This window comes from Heloderma suspectum, chromosome 1 (genome assembly GCF_057233095.1).
Source record: "Heloderma suspectum isolate Gila_16-S chromosome 1, 16-S_ref, whole genome shotgun sequence".
Lineage (NCBI taxonomy): Eukaryota > Metazoa > Chordata > Lepidosauria > Squamata > Helodermatidae > Heloderma > Heloderma suspectum.
Window position 1 is genome coordinate 206957216 of NC_139458.1, and position 22876 is coordinate 206980091.

Sequence of the window (22876 nt, forward strand, 5' to 3'; positions counted from 1 at the left end):
ATTTTTGGTTGCTCTTCATCAAGAATCACACATGGGTGGTATATCTCACATGTTTTTGAGATGCTTTGAATCTTTGAGAAATAAATTAAATATCATTCCTACACCTCTTGATCAACAGTGCAAGTGTTGAAAAGAGTACTATGGCTCTTATCGGGCTGATCTGTAGTTTAATAGCCATGAGACTGTTTCCCCAGAATGGAGTGTTCAGTCTTTCAGATCTTCTTTCAGATCTTATAACTCATGCAGGGAGGTTGGGGGCGCACAATGGGATGACCCAAAACAAAGTGCCCCTCCCCAAATTTTGCATTCTGAAGACAGCCAGACTGGTAGTTGGATCTTACTTCCACACTGGCAACAGGACAGCATCCTCCACTACACCTGAGGACATCTGGCTGCATGGTACATACGCCATTTTCTCCCCCCTCAATATCTGCCACCTGAGGTGACCATCTCACTCTGCCCAATGTTAGGACTGGCCCTGAGCATGCAATCCTGCTTCCTTTCCCTGTGTTCATATAACACCCACATATGGCTCCTATGTATTCTCTCTGCATTTATTCCTTTTTATTTAAACATTTCTCTACCTTTACCCACAAAGATGGCTTCCAGAGTGCTATGCGAAGATAATACAGCAACACTAAAATAAATAAAACAAATCGTTAAATTAGAAATGTGAAAACTTAGAGGGATAAAACGACTCCTCAGCTAGCTAAAACCATAGCACAGGGTTAAAAAGCAACAACTACATTTATGGTGGAACAGAGGAAGCTGCCTTATAACTGACTCGGACCATCAATCCATCTAGCCTGGTTTTGTCCACACTGACTGGCAGCGGCTCTCCAGGGTTTCAGGCAGGAATCTTTCCAGCCCTACCTGGAGAAGCTGGGGATTGAATCTGGGACCTTCTGCATGCAAAGCAGGTGCTCTGCCACCAAGCTATGGCCCTTCTTTCTAAGGTGGAGATGTTATGTTGCAAAGAACATGGCCCTGCCACCAAAACTGGCAGCTGCATATCTAGTAACTTTTCCTCTTTGTAATGTCTAGTTTGACTTATTTTGGGTCCTCATGTTATTATGTTCTGCATTTTCTCCACACCAGCAGCCTCAGCCAATGATTTGGGAGGGGATGACACACCATGTGTAGTTCTGCTCTAAGATTTCGGTCCTGTCTTCGCTAGGGAGTAAGTCCCATTGAACTTACTGGGGATTTCTTCTGAGTAAACAAGCATTGTATTGAATAGCATGTCTAGTGAGAAAAAATGTCCAGGGTCCTTCCAGACGAGGCTTTTATTGTGCAATCTTCCTGTCTCATTCACAGAATTTTATGGGAGATCTATTGTCTTCCATTTGTAACCTCCCGTGTTTTCCCATTGGGTCTTTTCCCATAAAAATCTGGTTAAGAAGGGGAGACAGAATCACTACACACAATGCCTGTTGGCTGGTTGCGCTGGGAGCCGTCTGTCTCTGGAAGCACCCCAGGTTACTTTGTTAAATGTACTGAGGACAGAGCAAGCTCAGTGTCCACAGAATGCTGACTAACTGTTTGGCAGCGGGGGGGGGGGGACTAGGTAGGAGAGAGAATGGAATGGAGTTTTGTGGAGGAGGGCATGGCTGGCTGATTGGAACTGTGAACAAGAAACCTCCATTTTTGGAGTGTTTTGCTGCAGGTCCCACTTGTCTAGCTCTACCATTAGTCAAAATGGGAAGGTTTAATTTGAAAAGGATTATTTAGCTCTAATATGATGGGAGGCAGTGGTACAATTATGATCTTATTCTATTTATTTATTTATTTCATTTCTATACCACCCAATAGCCAAAGCTCTCTGGGCAGTTCACAAAAATTAAAAATTACAGTTAGCGATGTTGGATAACTCAGAGAGATGAGTGAATAGCCATTAATTCCAATTAAAATAATTCTATCAGTTATATGGAGATCCAAATCCAACTTGTTTTAAAGAGTTAGCCGTGTTAATTAGGGTTTCACACATACGGAGATAGTTACTGATGTCTGGTCATTCCTGTGTTCGTGACACCATCAGTTGCTTCTCCCAAAAAATTAAGCATTGGTAATGTATAGGAATCCCCAGACCAAAAGAGTCAACAGTGAAACAACTCAATGGACATGTTTAATAGACTCCGATAAAGATAGATAGATAGATAGATAGATAGATAGATAGATAGATAGATAGATATCACTATTCTTGGCCACCTTTCAGGGCAGAAGACCTTCCAAGGCAGCTTACAAAATAAAATACATAAAAACAGTTAAAATATTAAAAGCAATAAAAACATAAACAGAGTAAAATAGCAATAAAAACAACAATAAAACCAGCAGCTTGACTCTTTGAAGCCAGCGGGACAACTTTGATTTAAAGGTAGCATCTGTGATCCCGTGCTAACGGTGCCTTGACCACAAACTGTGGCATTGTATTTTTGGCAAAGGTAGGGGAAATCTATTTTAGGGGCTTCTTCTCACGGAGCTTTTATCCTGCCATTGAGATTGCTCACTCACGGACGTTTGCGGGCCCTTTAGAGGACGTCATTGACCTCCAGAGTGTCTCCTGCACTACATGACCTTTATTCCATTTTTACATAGATCAGGGATAATGAGGTAGGACATTACCCCACTTGTGTTCCACTTGAGTTCCCTCCATGAAAAAGGAAAAGCTGCAAGAAAAGGAGCGAGATCAAAGAAACATATGGAAGACTCAGATAAGGGGGAGAAGGAGGGGGAAAGGGGAGGGGGAAAAGGAAGCATGTGTAATGGGAGTCCGCTGTGATCCTGCATTTAAAACGGAAGCAGAAAGCCCCGTTTTAAAAGTTGGATTTTAGGCTGGTGTAGAGATGCGCTAAGTGCACTACAAGAACCCTATGTACTTTGGCATAGGTAGAACATGGCCAGCATCTTTAATATCTAAGCCATTTATGCACACAGGGATCCCCCAGAGCAGCTTTTGCCAACCTGCCATCCTATTGGGGAAGGCTGCCTAAGGCTTTGTAGATTTGGGGGAATGCGGACAACTCTCAGAGACTCCTGGGGGGTGTTTCCACCAGCGATTTACTCCGAGTGGGCTGCGTGTTGAGGTCGTTTGGAATACATGATGTCATGGCTATCCAGCAGTCACCCTGGAGCTTATCAGGGACAAACCGGATTTCCTGAGACTGCTTAAAGTCGGATTCTTTTCCTCAAGTCAGGTTTTCCCTCGTATAGTTGCTGAGTGCCCCAACCTCTGCATTGACCTCAGGTATGCTAGCCCTGCCCAGGGGTGTGCCTTTCACCCTGACCCCAGTCAAGGGGTGTTCCCTGTGTGTTTCCTGTCCCTGCACAAACCAGTTCGTGTCTCCTCGGAAGTAATTCCCATTGTGCTGAATGAGGCTTGCCCTCTGAATGCCCACATGAGAACTTACAGAGATCCCCCTCAAATGAAATGGCACAGTTTAAAGCCCAATTCCCTAAGTGCGGTAAAGCATGACCTCGGGGCTCTGATTCTCCTTTGTTTGCTTTATTGCCTTAGGAAGTAACTAATTCACAGCTTCGTTATAGAGATCCTGCGCAGTACCGGTTTGCTTAGAAAGGGGGCTGGTTTCCCATCCCTGTGTTCTCCCACCCCCCTTTCCCAGCAAAGGCATGTGTGGGTCTACTCAGAAGTAACACCCATTGTGTTCAATGAGGCTTGGGGATTGTTGGGAGGCTTGTCTTACAAATGCGCACAAGGGGAAGTAACTACTTCGCACCTTCCTTACGGAGCCTGGAACGGGGGGGGGGGAGCCTCTCTTATTGGTTGAGCAGCTCCTGCTACTCAGATGACGTTCACTCCAACTCCCCTGCCCCAAAGTAAGTTATGTGAAGCCTCTTAGAATGGTGTGATGTACACCCCCGTGGAGCCCTGCCCGGGCCAAAAGCGTCTCCTACAAAAATGCGGGTGAGCCACTCCTTCCTTCTCCATCCGTTGTCGGGGAAATAGGGCCCTGGTCTCTTCAGTTTACAGGTTTCCTTGGAAGAAAGTCATAACACTTAAATATGTTTAAGCCTGTGATCCTATATCAACCCTATACCAATTTACCTGGAAGTAAGCTCGATTGAACTCTATGGGCTTTAGTTTTGAGTAAATACATAGAAGATTGCTCTGTAAGTTTGATGTGTAATCCAGGGATAGGGAAGCCAAGGCCCATTCCAGATGTTGTTGGACTACACAACAGATCCAATCATCCCTGACCATTGATTATGCTGGTGGAGGCTGATGGGAGTTAGAGCACTATAAAATCTGGAGGGCCTTAGGTTCTCCACTTCTGCTGTAGTCCATCTTAGTGTTGTTGTTTTCTTTCAGGCTGTAGTAACCAGGGATAGGAACCTCTGGCCCCAGGCCTCATGCTGTATGTAGAGGTTCCCCACCCACCTCCTTGGCCTCCAAGCCCTGCCCCCTGGAGGAATCCCTGCTGTTATCTCCAATCATTAATTTGGGATAACAGCTCCATGTGCTACTTGTTGTCCCAATCAGGATGACAAATGGCTGCGGTGCACAAAGTTGGGGACTCAGCAGACACTTGGAAGAGTGCCAGTCAAGTCCTTTTCTTTGTGCAGAGAGAGGCATGGAGGTTTGTGCCTCCTCTGCACAGAGAAAAGCAAAATGGGTTTGGGGTGGGACCAAGTGATGTCATGGAGTAGTGGGGCTTCAGCAGAGGAGACCACCCCTGATGACATTTGGCCCATCCGGCCACCACACCAGTCCAGACCCCAAAAGGTTTGACATCCCAGTAGTAAGCCAATATGAACTCAGAGCCAAATGGTATTTAATTTATTCCATACTTATATTGGAAATGTGTTAAGGCAGCAGAAATTCTTTAAGATGTTATATTGTAAATATTGTGTAGAAAGGATTTTCCAGAACCACCAGTATAATCAGCTGCATTAATTTACATTCAGCATCAAGATTTTTATATTAGCATTGCAATGAATTACAATATGACAATTTTGGAACAAAAAAAAAAAGTACCAGTAAGCTGTAGGAATAACAGCAAGTTTGACCTAATGAGCTGGCTTAATTGACCTTCACTTTATTTTAATCATAATGATCACAGAGAGAGAGAGAGAGAGAGAGAGAGAGTGCTACGATAGATAGATGGGGTAGAGAGATAGCAAATCTGCCATTCACTTCACTGATGTCATAATGGGAGATCTTTAAGTCCTGGAAACATAGAGGTCTGTTTGTTTTTGCTGCAACAGATGTAAAACATCTACCCTCTGGAAACTAACTGGTGACTCTGATTCTCTTTTCTTTGCTTGTGCCTCTGTCACTGTGTGGGCTGATGTAAAGGGCACCTTCTGCAGGAGTTCTTCTGTGCATCAAAAAATACTTGGGAGAATGAAAGCAGGACGTATTGACATTGGCCTCATCACCTAGAAGCACAGATAGGCAAATGGTTTTGTTCGTTTTCTACGGCATTTCTAAGAGCGGAAATATACAGCAGTGTTTACTGATAAATCACAGTGTTGGAAGAGTCCTTCCTTGCAATAGGGTATCCCTTTATGTGTTTAAGCAGTAGCCTGGTGGCCACAGGTGACAAGTCATTCCATGCTGGTGACTGGGAAGGAGGAGGGATGGAGTGCTCCGTCCCTCCCAGCATAGAATCCAAGCAGGTTGCCAGAGGATGGAATTGCTTCCCCTTTCTGGCCAGCATAGAAGTGCAGTGGGGCTGCTGCAGGAGGGATGGAGCTTTCCAACCCTCTTCTGCCAGCCCCCAGCATGCTACGATTTTTTTTGCAGGCTAGTAACTTTTATGTGCTTATTTACAAGGCTACATTACACTTAGGGTGGTTTCTTATGAACTGCAAAAAAAGAAAGAAAAGGGAAATACATCACACACAACGAGGATGTTGAATTGCATATGCTAATTTAGATGTACAGATGCAAATTTAGGAACAGTTATTACAATTTAAATAGAAATGCAGCCCATCTCACCATGGTGTGGAAGACTGTGACCAGGTGGCCTGTGTGCCTTGCTCAGTCTGCTGTCCAGGTGCTGTTGATGGGCGTCTTCAAGGCCCAGCGCTTCCTGCTGATGGTTCTTCATATTTGTACCAGACTTGGACTGGACAGCCCTTCAGATGGAGGACACCTTCAAAACAGAGGGCAGACAGTCCTCTGACAGCCCTTCACACAGAGGACTGCCCTGTGTGAAAGAGGACACATGGTCATCTTGTTTTGCACCTTTCTTCCCCATACATGGGCAGGGCTTCAGCTTCAAACTCAAGATGAAGAACTGTGTCAGTAAAAGAGCAGAAAAGAGCAACCCCAAAAATGATCATGGGGACAAAGGAAGCATTTTGGGTTTTGTTAGTTTAGACAGGAGGCAACTAAAAGGACACATGACTGAGATTAATGTAATTATGCATGCTATGGAGGAAGTGGGTAGAGAGAGAGAGACGTTTTTCTCCCTCCCATAGTATTAGAACTTGGGGTCAGCCCATGAAATACACTGGCAATAGATTCAAGGTAGGCAGAAGTAGTTTTTCGTACAATGTGCCATTAACTCACAAAATGTGCTGTTACAGGATATGGTGTTGGCCACTACCTTATGGACAAGCTGGAGAGACACAAGTCAGTCTCCTGTGTCGTTAAACAAAGCGTGGAGAACCTCCCTCCCCCGGGGGGCTGCATTCCCTCAGGGTAATCTGCCTAAGGCTGCATACCAGCAGCGCACAGGGCTGGAGCAGGTTGCAGGTAGGGCCAGAGCCAAAAGTGGGTGGGTGGAGCTAAGTTGGGCAGGGGCAGTATGCTAATTCCCTCTCTCTCTCTCCCTCTCTCTCTCTCTCTCTCTCTCTCTCTCTCACACACACACACACACACACACACTCCATCCATCCATCCATCCATCCATCCACAAGTACACAAGCATCCACCCTGTTCATCCATTCATTCTCTCTTTTACAAAATACAATTTACTCCAAAAATCATGAGATTCGCCAGATTCTTCTGATGTTCCAGACCTTCTGTCCAGCTCCGAACAAGCTTCCTGTCCTCTGCAGTGGAATCACGCCCTCCGTTTCCTCCTCCAGGGGTGCAAGCTCCTTTCACATTGATGATAGCCCCTTCTGCTAGTTCAGTGCCAGAATTATTGGAGGTGGGAGATGGGGATGCCCTAATGATGTCAAGCCCTACTCCTTGATTCCCTTCAATTTTTGCCAAATAATACCCCCCCCCCAAAGCTAAAGGGGCCAGCACAAAAAGTAAGGGGGACAGGTGGGCTCTGCCTGCGCCCACTAGTACATTGTTATAGTTTTGTCCCAGGATCGCCCAGGCCAGAGATCTTCTAATTAGGTTGTGTAATCTTCTCACCTGTACTTAGGGATGTACGAAAGTCACTTACCTTTTCGCAGCTTGGCTTCGCGGTGGGGGGGAGGCGCTTCGCTTCTCCCCTCGAAGTTCAGGTGGGGGGGGGAGGCACCCCGCTTCACCCGGCCGAAATTCAGGCCGGGGAGAAACGCCCCATCTCCCCGGCCGCGAAACAAAAAGTAAAAAGAAAAAAAAAAGACCCCGTGATAGGCTACGTGACGATTTACGTAGCCTATCACGGCTGACTTTGGAAATCTAGCCATGATAGGCTACGTAAATCGTTATGTAGCGTATCACGGGTGTTTGTTTTTTTACTTCAGGATTTTTTTTTTGCAATGGCGGCGGCGGCAGCCGGTCGGGAGACCGGCTGCCGCCCCCGCCCCCCCCGAACCGCCCCCGGGACCCGCCGCCGAGAGGGACATTCGCTGAAGGTAAGTCCCATCCCGGGGGGGGGGCGGGGGGCCGGCGGAGAATTTCCCAGCCAACTTCGGGGGGCCAAATGCGTCGGCGCTCGGCCTCCCGAAGATTCGGGGAGAAATTCTCCGCCATCCCTACCTGTACTGTAGAATAAAATCCAGTTCTGGTTTTCAGTTTGGTGCTCTGTTTATGGTAGCCATGTGTCCTCCTTTATAGATGACGCTACTCTATTTAAAGGTGTCCTTTGTTTAAAGGGCTGTCCTGGCCAAGTCCAGTTTAAAGACCCATAAGGGAGAACATGGGGCGTGAAGTTGACTATCAGCAGCGAGCACCTGGACAGCAGACTGAGCAAACACACAAGTCACCTGGTCACAGTCCCCCCCAATATGGTGAGATGTATTGTATTTCTGTATTAAGGGTGCAACCCTATCCGGATAGTCACTAGCCTCCGAAATTGGGGGCTGCCATCTATCGTATGCAGGGTGGCTGGAGCACAGAGGGGATCCTCTCCTCCATGCTCCACCTGCCTTGCATTTTGGCTAGATGGGTGATTTCGCCGGTCTAGTTGTGGCTTCGGGGAGGGGGAGGGAAGATGCTGGGAGACCTGATAGGAAGCTGCGTAAAGCAGTTTCTGTGGTACCCTCTCCTCCCCCAGGACCGCCCCCTTTTCTCTGTCCTTGCGCCTCATTTCTGGGCACAGTGATGTAGCCGACATGGGGAGAAGTGCACTGGCTACAAGGGGGCAGGGGAGGGGGAGCCCTGGTTCCATCCTCAGAGCCCAGAAACCGAACAATCCTATATCTCCCCCAGATGCTGCCTAGGGGGCATAGGATTGCTGTCTCCGTATAGTCATTATTAATTATTTATAAATGTACATCTATACATATAAATTAGCATATGCAAATTTTATGCAAATCTGGATCCTCTTTTGTCCTTTTTTGGTGACGGATTTCCTTTTATGGCAATGCATAACTGGCCACCTTAGCTTTGTTTAGTTTTTATTATTTTATTGATTGTATGTTGTTTTAACTGATATTTGTGACTTACCTTGGGAGCCCCGTGAAGGCCTGGAAGGTGGGATTAAATATATATTTGCTTCATTAAAAATGCAGCAATAAACTTATCAGCTTCTTACTGAGTAAGGAATGTTGTCTTTGTGGATGATTGGCTGGGTGGCCTTAAATTCTGATTGGTGGACCAATAGGAATGCAGGGTTGATCTGCCATTTTGCTCATCTGGGTTGCCCGGGGAGCACATTAGCAAGGTGCTAAATGTCGGGTTCACCGCAATTCTTGAGTGTGCCTACTACATCTGAAGGCGAAACACCAGTGAGAGAGGCAAGACAGGATTGGAGTGGTGGTGGTTAGTGGAAAATAACAACAAGTGTTTGGGTTTAGGATGTGGGGAAGGGCATGGGCTGGTAGAACAAGAAGACTTGGAGTCTGGACATACATTTCTTTTGTCCCTTGGATTTAGCCATGTTTCTGTATAATTTCATGACACCTTCTGCCTGCTTCACACTGTAGATCAGCCTCCCTCAACCTGGCTCCCTTCAGATGTGTTGGACTGCAAGTCCCATTGTCCCCAGCCAACATGGCCAATGACTGTTGGCCATGCTAGGTAGGGATGATGGGAGTTGCACTCCAACTGCCTCTGTCCTCTGTGTATTTGTGTATGTATTTATTTGACCCTGATTGGCTAGTTCTGTTTCCTTCTGTGTAGTCTGTTCAAGGCCTTCTGGACATGTGATGAAATCCCTAGACTGACATCACTGGGTTCTTTTCGCAATGCTCAAAATTTCTAAGGTTTTTTTTCTGTTTTCTTCTGTTTTCTTGTTAGCCATTTGAGATTGGGAAGATTTTACATTGGAAGAGGGAATTTTTGTCTTAGCTTCTCTTCACTTTAATGGTTCCATATCTGCTGAGCATTCTAAAGCTGAGAGCTGTTACTCGGAGACAATTAAGGACCCAGTGGACATTCTAAAGCTGGGAGAAATCCACTCAGCCTGGTTTTTCATGATTGCCTTACCAAATGCCTTCTTGGATGTCACATTCAATTGTGGAAATCATGTGTAAACCATTTTTTCCTATATGCCATTATATGTAAACCGCTGTGTGTACATGTATTGATTGATGTGTGTGTGTGTGTGTGTGTGTGTGTGTATAGGATCACCCCACATTACAATTTAGGAATTGGGCAGCTTCCTACATGCAAGTGACTTCTCATATTACTGATTTTCTGTGTTGGTAATCAATAACTTGTGAAGTGGCTCTCACTTTTTTTTCACCTCATAAATCTCACCAGAGAAGGTGACTTATAGCCATTGTGTTACTGTGATAAGAAGTCCTTTTGAATGTGCCTCTGTGTGTTGAGATCTAAATTTACTACATCCTAGAGAATGACGAGAATAATAACAACCATATCCAGGGTGAGGTAGATCTCTGCTCTCACCATGAGGGGAAGGGCACATTTGGAAGAAATGTTCATCAGGTAAAAACGGTAGGCAAAGTTGTCTTGTGTTAGAAGTTAGCTTGAGGATCTCACCACAACATTCCTAAATTAAGAGCCATAATCTCAAGAGCCGTTACATCCAGGCAGCTTACATTGGTTGGATCCAGACTTAGTCATACTTAGTCAGTGATGTGGGGCAGAAAATTTCCCAGTACTTTATTATTATTATTTTTGCAGAATTATTTTTTCCATTTCATAAGTTCATTAGTAACAATGAATGGATGCCACAATTGCAGGTACAATATTAGGCAAGCTTGAGAATTTCAAAGTTGTAGATGAGTGATTGTCAGCATTTCCAGCACAGTTCTTTGGGTTACTAAAACGTATTAATGTCAACAACTTTCAGTTCTTCTATTACTCTTTTTTAAAGCTTTGTTGTTTACTAACTACAAGTAAAATAAACATGCTAAATTAGATTGCTCTCTAGATCAGTCTTCCTCAATCTGGTGACCTCCAGATTATTTGGATTTCAACACCCATCAGCCCTAGCCAGCATGGCCAATGTTCAGGAATCCTGGGATTTGTAGTCCAAAATATCTGGAGGGCACCAGGATGCGGAAGGCTGTAGGGCATCAGAAAATTTTCTGATGCAAATTTCCCCATGCAAATTAATTTAGTTTGGATTTCCCCCCAGAAATTTTCCAGAAAAGCCACATCACTACTTAAGAGTACACCCATCAAAATTAATGGGATCTACATTAGTACACTTCAGTGACAGTTAAATACTGTTTTTGTTTTCATTGGGAAATCTGCTGCTGGATATTGAAACATGCAATTCTGGGTTTTAAAATGTCAACTAGTCACTCTTACTCCTGGTTTTGCTTTTGTTTATTATTTTAACGATATTGTTTTATTTGTATTTTTCTTAGAAACAGTTGTTATCTTTTTAAGGCTGCAGTCCTTTACAAACTTGGTTGTGAGTAAGTCCCATTGAACTTAGTAGAGCTTACTACTGAGTAGACATATATATGATTGCATTTGCAAGGCCCGTTAAGGTGAAAGAGTTGTGGCCCAGACATTTTGAGTTCCATCCAATGTAATTTGAGTAGATTTCCACTTGTGCCATGGGACTCCCCTTTCCTCTCCTCCCCCTTGCAACCCACATGCACCCTCCATATCTGCTTCATAAGTTCCCCCAACTCTCCAGAGCAGATTTGGCAGACATGTGGAGATTGCAGGGGGGAGGTGAAATCAGGTCCACCGCCAGTGCTGGTGCCCATCCCAGTTGGATAAAACTCATAACCAGTCAGTCAAACAAGCAAACACCGCTGTGTTGGATGTATTATGGGCAGGGCTACAAAATTACGAAGAAATATATCTCAAACAATGGCTCAAACCAATACTGTTGTCGTTGTTTTGTTATTGTTATTAGTATTAGTATTATTTCTTACATTTCTACAGCGCCCAATAGCCAAAGCTCTCTGGGCAGTTTACAAAGATTAAAAACATTAAAAATACAGTATGCAGAGATTAAAAGCCATTTACATAAAAAACACACGAACAGATAATATATACAAGAGAACATATATTCAAAACGACTTCAAGCAAGCAATCTCAGGCAAACAACCATAACCATAAGACAATCTAGGATTGATTAAACTAATCGTATGCTGCCAAATGCCTGGGAAAAGAGGAAGGTCTTAACCTGGCGCCGAAAAGATAGCAATGTTGGCGCTAGGCGAGCCTCATTGGGGAGATAATTCCATAATTGGGGGGCCACCACCAAGAAGGTCCTCTCCCTTGTTGCTGTCTTCCGAGTTTCCCTCAGAGTAGGCAGCCGGAGGAGGACCTTAGATGTCGAGCATAGCGTACAGGTAGGTTCGTGTCAGGAGAGACGCTCTGTCAGGTATTGTGGTCCCAAGCTGTGTAAGGCTTTATAAGTTAAAACCAGCACCTTAAATCGGGCTTGGAAACATACAGGTAGCCTGTGTAAGTGGGACAGAGTTGGTCTTATATGTGTGGACCTTCTGATCGCCGTTATCAATCAGTATTTATACTTTTCCATTGCCCATCCTTCATGTCTCAGGGTAGAATTAAGGTGGTGTCACTGGCTGCTGATGTTATGATTAGCTCAGTTTTGTATCAACTTTGCTTAGCCCTGCCCCTATGGAGTGCTTGGCCACTGGTTGGCAGTATGCACATTATCATGCATGCCTGAGTTCCATAGATTTCGTTGTGATTTATGCATAAGTAACTGTGTACAAGATGCATCTAATGAAGTGGGCTCTAGTCTGGGAAAGATTCTGCTACAATAAATCTGTTAGTCTTTGAGGAGCAACAAGGTTCTGTGTTGCTTATATACAAGATGCCAGCCATGGAATTTCATTGTTCTGTGTGGTAATCACTTTGTATTTGATATGCTTATCGCTGAATCAGAAAACATAATTTTTTTTAAAAACATTGCTTTGCAGGACCCTTCAAACCAAAAATGTGGACGCAAGAAGACAGTGTCTTTCAGCAGCATGCCATCAGAGAAGAAAATAAGTAGCGCAAGTGACTGCATCAGCTTCATGCAGGCTGGTTGTGAACTGAAGAAAGTCCGCCCAAACTCCCGTATTTATAATCGATTTTTTACTCTTGACCCTGACTTGCAAGCACTTCGCTGGGAACCGTCTAAGAAGGATCCTGACAAGGCTAAACTGGATGTTTCTGCTGTAAAAGAGATCCGACTGGGGAAAAACACAGAAACGTTCAGGAACAATGGGCTTGCAGATCAGATTTCTGAAGACTGTGCCTTTTCCATAATCCATGGGGAGAATTATGACTCTCTGGACTTAGTTGCCAATTCAGCAGACGTCGCCAACATTTGGGTATCAGGTTTGCGTTACCTGGTTTCCCGTTCTAAGCAATGTCTGGATTTGATAGAAGGCAATCAGAATACTCCGCGGTTTGCATGGCTTAGATCTGTGTTTGAGGCTGCAGATGTTGACGGCAATGGGATCATGTTGGAAGACACAGCTGTAGAACTAATAAAACAGCTGAACCCTGCCTTAAAGGAGTCAAAGATCAGGTTAAAATTTAAAGAAATCCAGAAGAGCAAAGAGAAACTAACGACGCGTGTCACGGAAGAGGAATTTTGTGAGGCATACACTGAGCTTTGCACTAGACCTGAAGTTTATTTTTTGTTGGTGCAGATATCTAAAAACAAAGAATACTTAGATGCCAATGACCTCATGCTTTTTTTAGAAGCTGAGCAAGGGGTCACACATATAACTGAAGAAATGTGTCTTGATATTATTCGTAGGTATGAATTTTCAGAGGAAGGGAGGTTGAAGGGTTTTCTTGCAATTGATGGATTCACTCAATATTTGTTGTCCCCAGAATGTGATATTTTTGACCCCACACATAAAACAGTTGTCCAAGACATGACCCAGCCTTTATCACATTATTATATCAATTCATCTCACAATACCTACCTAATAGAAGATCAGGTCCGGGGTCCAGCAGACATCAATGGTTATGTCAGGGCATTGAAGATGAGCTGCAGAAGTATTGAACTGGATGTCTGTGATGGTCCAGATAAGGAACCTATAATCTGTAACCGCAACAGCATGACATCACCTCTGTCCTTTCAATGTGTCATTGAGGTGATCAACAAATTGGCCTTTGTTTCTTCAGAGTACCCTCTTATTCTGTGCTTGGGAAACCACTGCTCCATACAGCAGCAGAAGGTCATGGTTGAACAGATGAAGAAGACGTTTGGAACCAAGCTCTACACTGATACACCACTACCATCGGAAGCGTACCTCCCATCTCCAGAGAAACTGAAAATGAAGATCATCATCAAAGGGAAGAAGCTGCCTTGTGGTGAGGATTTATTGGAGGGAGAAGTCACTGATGAAGATGAAGAAGCTGAAATATCTCGAAGAATGTCTGAAGAATATTTTGCGGAACCAAAGATGTCTTGGTTATGCAAAGAGCTGTCTGATCTTGTATCTATATGTAAATCTATCCAGTTCGCAGATTTTGAGACCTCAATGAAAAATCAGAACTACTGGGAAATTTGTTCCTTCAGCGAAGCAGAGGCCAGTAGAATTGCAAATGAGTGTCCAGAGAACTTTGTAAATTATAATAAGAAATTTCTGTCTCGGATATACCCTAGTGCCATGAGAATAGATTCCAGTAACTTAAACCCACAAGATTTTTGGAATTGCGGCTGCCAGATAGTGGCAATGAATTATCAAACACCAGGGCCGATGATGGATTTACATACTGGCTGGTTTCTACAAAATGGGGGATGTGGTTTCGTCCTTAGACCTTCTGTTATGCGAGAAGAGGTTTCTTACTTCAGTGCAAATATAAAAGGCATAGTTCCAGGGGCCTCTCCTCAAGTCCTTCATGTCAAAATCATCAGCGGTCAGAACTTTCCAAAGCCTAAAGGAGCCTGTGCGAAGGGCGACGTCATAGATCCCTATGTTTGTCTAGAAATCCATGGGATCCCTGCAGACTGTACAGAACAGAGAACGAAAACTGTTCAGCAGAACAGCGATAACCCCATTTTTGATGAGAGCTTTGAGTTTGAGATAAATCTACCTGAGCTTGCTATGATCCGTTTTGTCGTGCTGGATGACGATTATATTGGCGATGAGTTCATAGGTCAATGCGCCATCCCCCTAGAATGTTTACAGCCAGGCTATCGACACATACCTCTGCGCTCCTTTGTTGGAGACTTCATGGAGCATGTTACACTTTTTGTGCACATTGCAATAACGAACCGACGTGGCGGAGGGAAAGCCCAAAGGCGCAGTCTGACTGCAAGAATAGGAATGAAAACTAGAGACTATACCATGCTGAGGAATACAAGCATTAAGGTTATAGATGACATCTTCAAAGTAGCAGTACACCCATTAACAGAGGCAACTGACATGAGGGAGAATATGCAGGTAACAGACTGTTTGACTTCCTTTTTTCCTTAGTATTTGAGAACTTGATTTAACAAACCATTAAGCACAATAGAACTTCTAATGATCTTTTGGTAATTAGGGATTTTTATTTTATAGGAAATGGTGCAATGCTCCCATTAATAAAGAATATTGTGGTTCACAGTGCTGCTGAATGTATGAGCAGCACCTGCAAGATCCTACCTCTCAAAGTGCCAGTAAAATGAACCTCATGTTAATATGTCCTTTGCGTCCCTTGTAGTTGGAAGTTCCCAACTTCCACCATGCGATCCTTGTTCTTCTGGATTTTTTTGGCAACAGTGGGGCCAGTTCATGCACTTTTCAAAAAGGTCATCCTCTACAGATGATGGCAATGGGATTGCATGCATGGCCCACATCATATGTGCATTTGTGCAGACAATGCATTTGTATATTCCCAATCCCTATGATTCCCCACCACACACACACTTTCTGAGAGGAAGGACTGCAGGAATCTGATACAAGTGCAGACAAATGGATGTGCGTATGCATTGGATAACACATGACTTCTTCCATATACAGTGTGTGTAGGGGTGTGTGTTTGTTGTACAGTCTTGAAGACCCAGCCCAATATTGAATGCATGCCAGGGTCCATTATGGTAACACTAAGATTAGAATGCCGTTAGAAACCTCAGGACAGCATCCTTTATTTGCATGGTATAAAATGTTAACTTACATGTAATATATTCTCTAGCTTTATAAAGTCTCATGATATAGATGGTTAGGCTGTAAAGCTCTACTCACTTACCTGGGAGTAAGTTGCATCATCACCTATTATTGTTGTTGTTGTTGTTGCTGTTGTTGTTTATATCCTGCCTTTCTACCTCTTGCAAGGAACCCAAGGCAGCTTAAATAGGTCTCTTCCTCTCCATTTTATCTTCACAACAACCCTGTGAGTTAGGTTAGGCTGAGAGTCAGTGACAAGCCCAAAGTCACCCAGTGAGCTTCATGGCTGAGTGGGAACTAGAACTCAGATCTCCCAAGTCCCAATCCAACACTCTAACCACTACACCACATTGGCATTGAACTCAGTGGGTTTTACTTCTGAGCAGACAGATACAGGATTGCGCTGTTAAATTCCTCTGAACTCCTAGCTTCTTCCATAGCCATTTACTCAAGGACTTGCAGTTTCCCATAAATCATCAATTCATTTGTTATACAAACCTTGGTGTTCCCTCCGACTTCCGTCGTTCATTTCAAGTAGTTAAAGACCAGGGACTGAGTGGAGGAGGTGGAACTTTTTCCATCAAGTCAAGGCATATGTTTATAGGTCATATATTCAGTTACTGGCACCAAACAGTGTTATCCCCATCACAATGTGTAAGCAAGTTTTGAGAAAATCTAGATCTCCCTATTTAGGTATCTTAAAGACACATTATAATTAACACACAAATAAATGAAATCGCAGTATGTGCATTTAGATGGCAGCACTCTGTTAATGTTGCAGGAAGATGGAGGGGGCAGCTGATTTAATAATATGTAAAATTGCCATTTTTCTAAGTTCCTGTTGGGAAATGGTTGGCTAATACACTTGTACAAAGAAGGCCAACTGTAAACAAGCAATAAATGTTTACGTTGCCAAATGATGGCGAGTTGCTTCTTCCACTTTTATACACTGTAATCAGTTTTGTACACACAGATGTTCCATTCATTTTCCATCCTATTTGAATTGCAATTATATGCAGGAAAGTGTAGGTTCAGTGCCAATTTGTATAATTTTGGAGTGATGCAGTTCAGGTGGCCTTCTCAGTACTAAAGCCTGTAATGGAATTTTGTGCTCTTTCCAAATCCACTACTCCTGAACTTGTGATGAGCAACAAAATGGTACATGGTAGCTGAAGAGATTTAGGTAATGGTTAACACTTGTAATAGATAATGGTTTATTTAAGAATTCTTCCATTCTTGTGCATACTGCTAACTAGAGGAGGCCCATACCATCTGTGACCTGCCAAGCTAAACACAGACCATCAGCCGTGGCCTACCAACCACTTCATGGTGTCCCTGCTTTTGCAGTACCTGGCAGATCGCAAAAACAAGGAGCTTCATTGAGCCCCTGGTGGACTGCCCTGGTGCTGTGCTTCACTCGATAGGTCACAAGGACAAATGTGAATATTTGATGGTTTACTAAACCTCCAGTCATAATCCCATTTGTTTAAGTTTTCAATCATTCGTAATCATCTGTGCTGAATACAGTTGCCTTGATCTAACAAAGGAGAGGCCCCCCTTCCACAAGTCATTTGGTGGTTTCCTGGCTGTTGTGCATGTCCCCCCGCCCCCATTCTAAAAGGCTGAAATGCCTCTCTTAAAGCTTTTACTGGCAGCAAGAGCTTTCAGCTAAAAGGGGCTGGTATTCTCGCTGTTTTCAAACCACCTTTATGCCTTTGCCTTCAGCCCCTGCACACCACTGGAATGTGGCCCCAAAGAGCTTCTCCAAAATAGGATTTGGCTCTTGGGCTGAAAGTGGTCCAACATCACCCTGCTTTAGGGTGAGAAATCGCCTGTTCTGTGGAAGGCCTGTCTCACATGGGCCGTGGCCTGTGTGGTGGAGCAGAGCCGCTGCACCTCTATTTCTGCCGTGCCGTTTCAGTGCTGTTAAGGCTCAGTGTGTGAAATGCAACTGATAGAGTTGGATGGGCATAATGTTTTTACCCAAGTGTGGCAAGACGAAATGCTTGCAAGAACTCCCTGAGGGGACTGGACTACAGCTAGGGATGTCAGAGAATTCCGCGACGGATCTCGGTGCACTTGCATTCGGCCCCCCGAAATCCATTGCAGAACGAAGCCCCCGCCTCCCCCAACCCACGAAAGTCGGGCGGCACGAACCCCCATCCCACGAAAATAGCGCGAAACGGAGCACTTACCTGCTCCTGTCGGCACCGACTTCCGAATGGCGGCCGCCCTGCGGCCACCATTCACTTCCTCTTTCATGCCATGATAGGTTACATAAATACATACGTAGCCTATCAAGGCTAACGCAGGGACGCCATGATAGGATACGTAAGTATTTACGTAGCCTATCACGGCAAACTAAAAAAAAACCCCACGTATACGCAAATGGCGGCGGCTACGGCCACCGCCATTTGCATTCCTTATTTTTGGCCGTCTTAGTCTACGTAAATATTTACATAGACTATTACAGCCAAAATAAATTGGAACGTAAATAGCGTAGCAGGCGCTATTTGCGTTCCTCTTTATTTTCGCCGTAATAGTCTATGTAAATATTTACGTAGACTAAGATGGCCAAAAATAAGGAATGCAAATGGCGGCGGCCATAGCCGCCGCCATTTGTGTACGTGGGTTTTTTGTTTTGTTTTTTTACCCAGAGCCCTCCACGGCTGGAAATCCAGCTGCGGTCGGCTCTGGCCTGGGCCTGGCTGGCTGCTCTGCAGAGCTGCCACGGAGCACAGCCGGCCGGTTGAGGATTCCGGGGGGGGGGGGAGGTACGGAGCGCATCCCCCCCGTCGCAGATTCCGGGGGGAGGGACGGAGCGCCTCCCCCCCCACCGCGAAGCAGATCCGCGAAACGGTGACTTTTGTACATCCCTAACTACAGCAGGGGTGGCCAGCTTGTGGCCCTCCAAATGTTTTGGCCTACAACTCCCATCAGCCAATGTCTGTACTATTCGAAGGGGTACAAATTCCCCCCCCTCCCAGGCTTGTAACATGCTGGTTTTCCACAGTGTGTATCCCAGGTTTCCTTGAGGCCTGGTTAGACAGGAAAATGGTTCTGGCCTGGTCTGATTTCTCACCCATACAATTATGAAAAAATGGGATAGACATGTAGCAGTCAAAGGATGCAGTGGTTGCACTCTTAGAGTGGAATGTTGTGCCCTTCATTGTTGCCTGCAGATAAGTCTTCAGTCTTTAACTATAGGCTAAAAATACTGGTTAAAGATACTGGGCATACTATTATTTCCCCTTCAGTGAGACAATGAATATACTCTGGCTCTACTTTCGAGTACTTCAGGAAAACCTGGCAGATAAGATGCTATTTTTGGATTAAAAGGAAACACCGAAATATTTTTAGTCTTATTAAAGAGGACATAAAGAGAACACAGTTCTCTTTAAAATGTTTAATGCTGTCGAAAGTAAAATATAATAGCTCTCAGTATATTACATCTCTCTACAAAAATTCATTCCTAAAATTGTCTGGAAATCTGCAAGCAGAGGGGGGCAACCCAGAGGGCCCACTGCTGCTGAGGCCAGCCTCTCTCTCTTTTTTTCCCCTTACAATTTTTTTAATGACCTGCTGCTCCAAAGAGAAGTACTGGGTGCCTTGGCTGCAGCTGTCTTCAGTTTTCCCAAAATGCCTCTGGGCCCTCTGAGGGTGGGTACAACAGGACCAATCCAGATACATTACAGCAGAGGTCTCCAACCTTTTGGGGCCCATGCACACATTTGGACTTCTGAGGAACATTTGTGAGCAGTGTCACAAAATGGCTGTCATGGGGTATAGGGGCAATCACAAAATTTACTGCTGCAACAGAACACCCATTTTATAGAAAAGTAAACTGGCAAAGCTAGAAGATAAACACACTCCTTGGAACGCACTGCTTTATACTTCCATACACCCATTTTACTGACAGGCAAGTGAAGTTCTCTCTCTCTCTCTCTCTCTCTCTCTCAGGATCCCCCCCTCCCACGCAAATAACACACAGTCTTTCTTCCATTAGATCGCCCCAAATTCTTTATCTGCCTTACTTACATACACACACACACACACCTGTCTGCCTTTCCTAGCAGTCCTGTTGCACTTCCTCTGCCTGCCCCCTGCACCCGTCCTGCCCTCTAGGTTGCTCCCTGCTATTTGCTCCAATCCCCCAAGCTCACCCCAAGCCACTTTCTGCTTTTTTTCTTTCAGTTTTGGCCAGCAGAACTCCAGCCTGCAGTTGGCTCACCCTCTTCCTTTTCCTCTGAAGTATGCTCTGGGCCTTTCCACTGCATTGCTGACCCCAGTATGGCAGCAACTTCATAAGTGCTGACACATGGAAGTGTTGCAGCTGTTGCTATCTTAATTTCCTGAGGCATTCTGAGGAAATTAAGATGGCGGCTGCAGGCATCTTGCCTGGCACGGTTCTTTGAAGTGCTGGACCGTCTGCTCCTGCCCATCTCTCCTGCTCCTCACTGTCCGCTGCAGGCAGCCCACCCACTGGTAGATTTGCAGGTGGGATTACTGGGGTGGTGTGGGGTTTACCAGGATGACATGGGGGGGCGGGGGCTCAGAGGGCACCTTGCTCAAGGTGCCCTTGAACCTGGTGCCAACCCTGTCTTTATATCACATGTTATATGGATGTAACGGTCACACTTCCATGTGTCTGGGCCTCATGAGCAGGGATGGGCGAACAAGCAGTGTTCGAGTTCACTCGGATTCTCCGACCATAGTCTCGCCGCTTGTCTCGCACCTAATTCCTGTTCATGTTTGCGATCACTGCTTGCTTTGTGTGAATGGGAGATTTGCGCAAATTGAGCAGAAATCGAACGGGAGATCTGTGCAAATCTCCCCAAATTTGTACACATCTAATTTGTGCAACTTTCCTCATTAGGGTAAGGTGGGGCTGATTCAAACAACAGAGAAAATTTGTGTGAATTAGGAAATTTGCGCAAATTGAAATGGAAATTGGGAACTAGACTAACGTGAGCACGTGTCCAACAATTTGCAAATATTTCTGGCAGGCGTGCTCATGCTCACACTCACATTTGGGGCTTCAAATGGGACATGCTCGCATGTTTTGCAAGCAAGAACTGTGTTCTTCTCATACATCCCTACTCACGAGGCAGCAGTGCTGCAATGTGGCTGGATTGGCCCTATTGTGTCTAAAGTTACACGAAGCCTCCACCATGGAGAATTGTTTTCGGCTGCAATGACTGTTGATAACTGGGCAAGTTACTCCTGCATAAGTAACTTGCCCAGAGATGTCAACACATAAGATGCTGACAGATGGTGGCTGTACCAGTGCTGTAAATCTGTCCAATTCACCTGAAAATCAAAGTGAGACCAGGCCAAAAGTAAATCAGTGTAGCTGGGATAACATCCTTGCCCTTGACAGCGTACAGGTTCAGGTGTCCATTTTGTAGTTGGTGGACTACATGTGCTCATCCAATCAAGCTGAAATTCCCAACCTCATCATCCTAGCTACATGTAGTTCTATAAAATAAACTGGGATGATTCTCTGTAGTACATATAGACTGATGCTTTTGTTTTTTTTCCCCCTTAACAGAATGCAATTCTGTCTGTGAAAGAGCTGTGTGGACTCCCACCAATTACCAGTTTGAAGCAGTGTATTTTGACCTTGTCATCACGGCTTGTGAACAGTGACAATGTCCCCTCAGTAGCTCTCTGTATAAAAGACAGCTTTCCTTACCTGGAACCTTTGGGGACGCTAACTGATGTGCAGAAGAAGGTTCTAGCTGCCTACGACCAGGTATGAGCCTGTTTATACACATTTAGGGGTTGTTGGGGTGTTGGGGGTGTATGTGTTGGTTTATATAGAGAAGAATATTGGAATTTTGAAGAAGCAAGCAGACGACCTTCAGAACTGGCTTTACCCCTTGTGTTTCCTCAAAGTCCTGGAGGAGGAGGAGGAGGAGGAGGAGGAGGAGGAACTGCCACACACAGACTTAACATCAGCACCTTTTAAGAGTATCTGTACCAGTAGAAAGAGTGAAGGAGACAGGAGCAGGCTGAGGGAACATCAGGGCCTGTTCCAGTTGGACTGCCACCCCACCCCCAAGAAGAAGAGAGGTAAAGCAGGGCCGTTCCACTAGCCTTGCTGAAAACCTCCCCCACCCCTTCCCTCCGGTTCCCTTATCTTTATGTGTCCTGTCTTTTTAGACTGCAAGCCTGAGGGCAGGGACTGTAAGCTGCTTTGGGAGCCCTTTTTTGGCAGAGGAGTGGGATAAAAATACTTAAATGAATGAATGAAACCTTGTTTACTGTGTCAGCATCTGCCTTGCCCAAATAGGGTAGAGAGCTCCTGACAACCATGGATCTATTCCATTAACTGTCCTGCCATCTTTTATAGCAGGGATGGGGAACCTCAGGCCCACACCTGTGTGTGAGTGTGTGTGTGTGTGTGTGTGTGTTGCCTGTTTTATATTTTTATTTTGTTTTGGTGTGTGTTAGCTGGTTTCTTTCACTTGTTTTTTTTTTTTGGTGGGGTGGGGGTTGTTCATGGGTGTGTGTATGTCCTGGAGGAGAAGGCCTCCTTGAGGAGAAGGCTATCATTGGCTACTAGTCCTGATAGCTATATGCCACCTCCTGTACCAGAGGCAGTGAGCCTATGTAATACACCAGTTGCTGGGGAACATGGGCAGGAGGGTGCTGTTTCACTTCTGTCCTGCTTGTGGGTCCCTGGTCAACAGCTGGTTGGCCACTGTGTGAACAGAATGCTGGATTGGATGGACCCTTGGTCTGATCCAGCATGGGTCTTCTTATGTTTTTAAGTGTTTTGCCTTGAGTTTTTGGTGTGGTGGGTGTTTTGGCTGTGTTTTTCTTGAAGCAGCACCTGTTTGCCTTCTGTCAAATGGGTATTTTGTTGTGTTTTGTGGGGTCAAATAGGTGATTTAGCATTTGAGGTTCAGATCCACTTCTTCCTTTTACTCAGTTTCTTGGGCAAGTTACTTGTCCCTGAGCCTCATCAATTTGATTTCTGTGAAATGGGTGTTGGAGCAGAAAACCTTGGGTTCAAAAGAGTACT

General features: G+C 45.0%; 1 protein-coding gene across 6 annotated transcripts in view; it reads left to right on the top strand.

Annotated features, from left to right (window-relative positions):
- The window catches only part of PLCL1 (phospholipase C like 1 (inactive)), a 355656-nt gene that overhangs the window by 253418 nt on the left and 79362 nt on the right, over positions 1–22876 (top strand). For all 6 annotated transcript variants that reach the window (XM_084816919.1, XM_084816901.1, XM_084816910.1 and 3 more), the window contains exons 2-3: positions 12673–15144; positions 21398–21601. In XM_084816919.1, the coding sequence (XP_084673045.1) occupies positions 12673–15144; positions 21398–21601 (2676 nt within the window). The remainder of the gene's footprint in view (positions 1–12672; positions 15145–21397; positions 21602–22876) is intronic.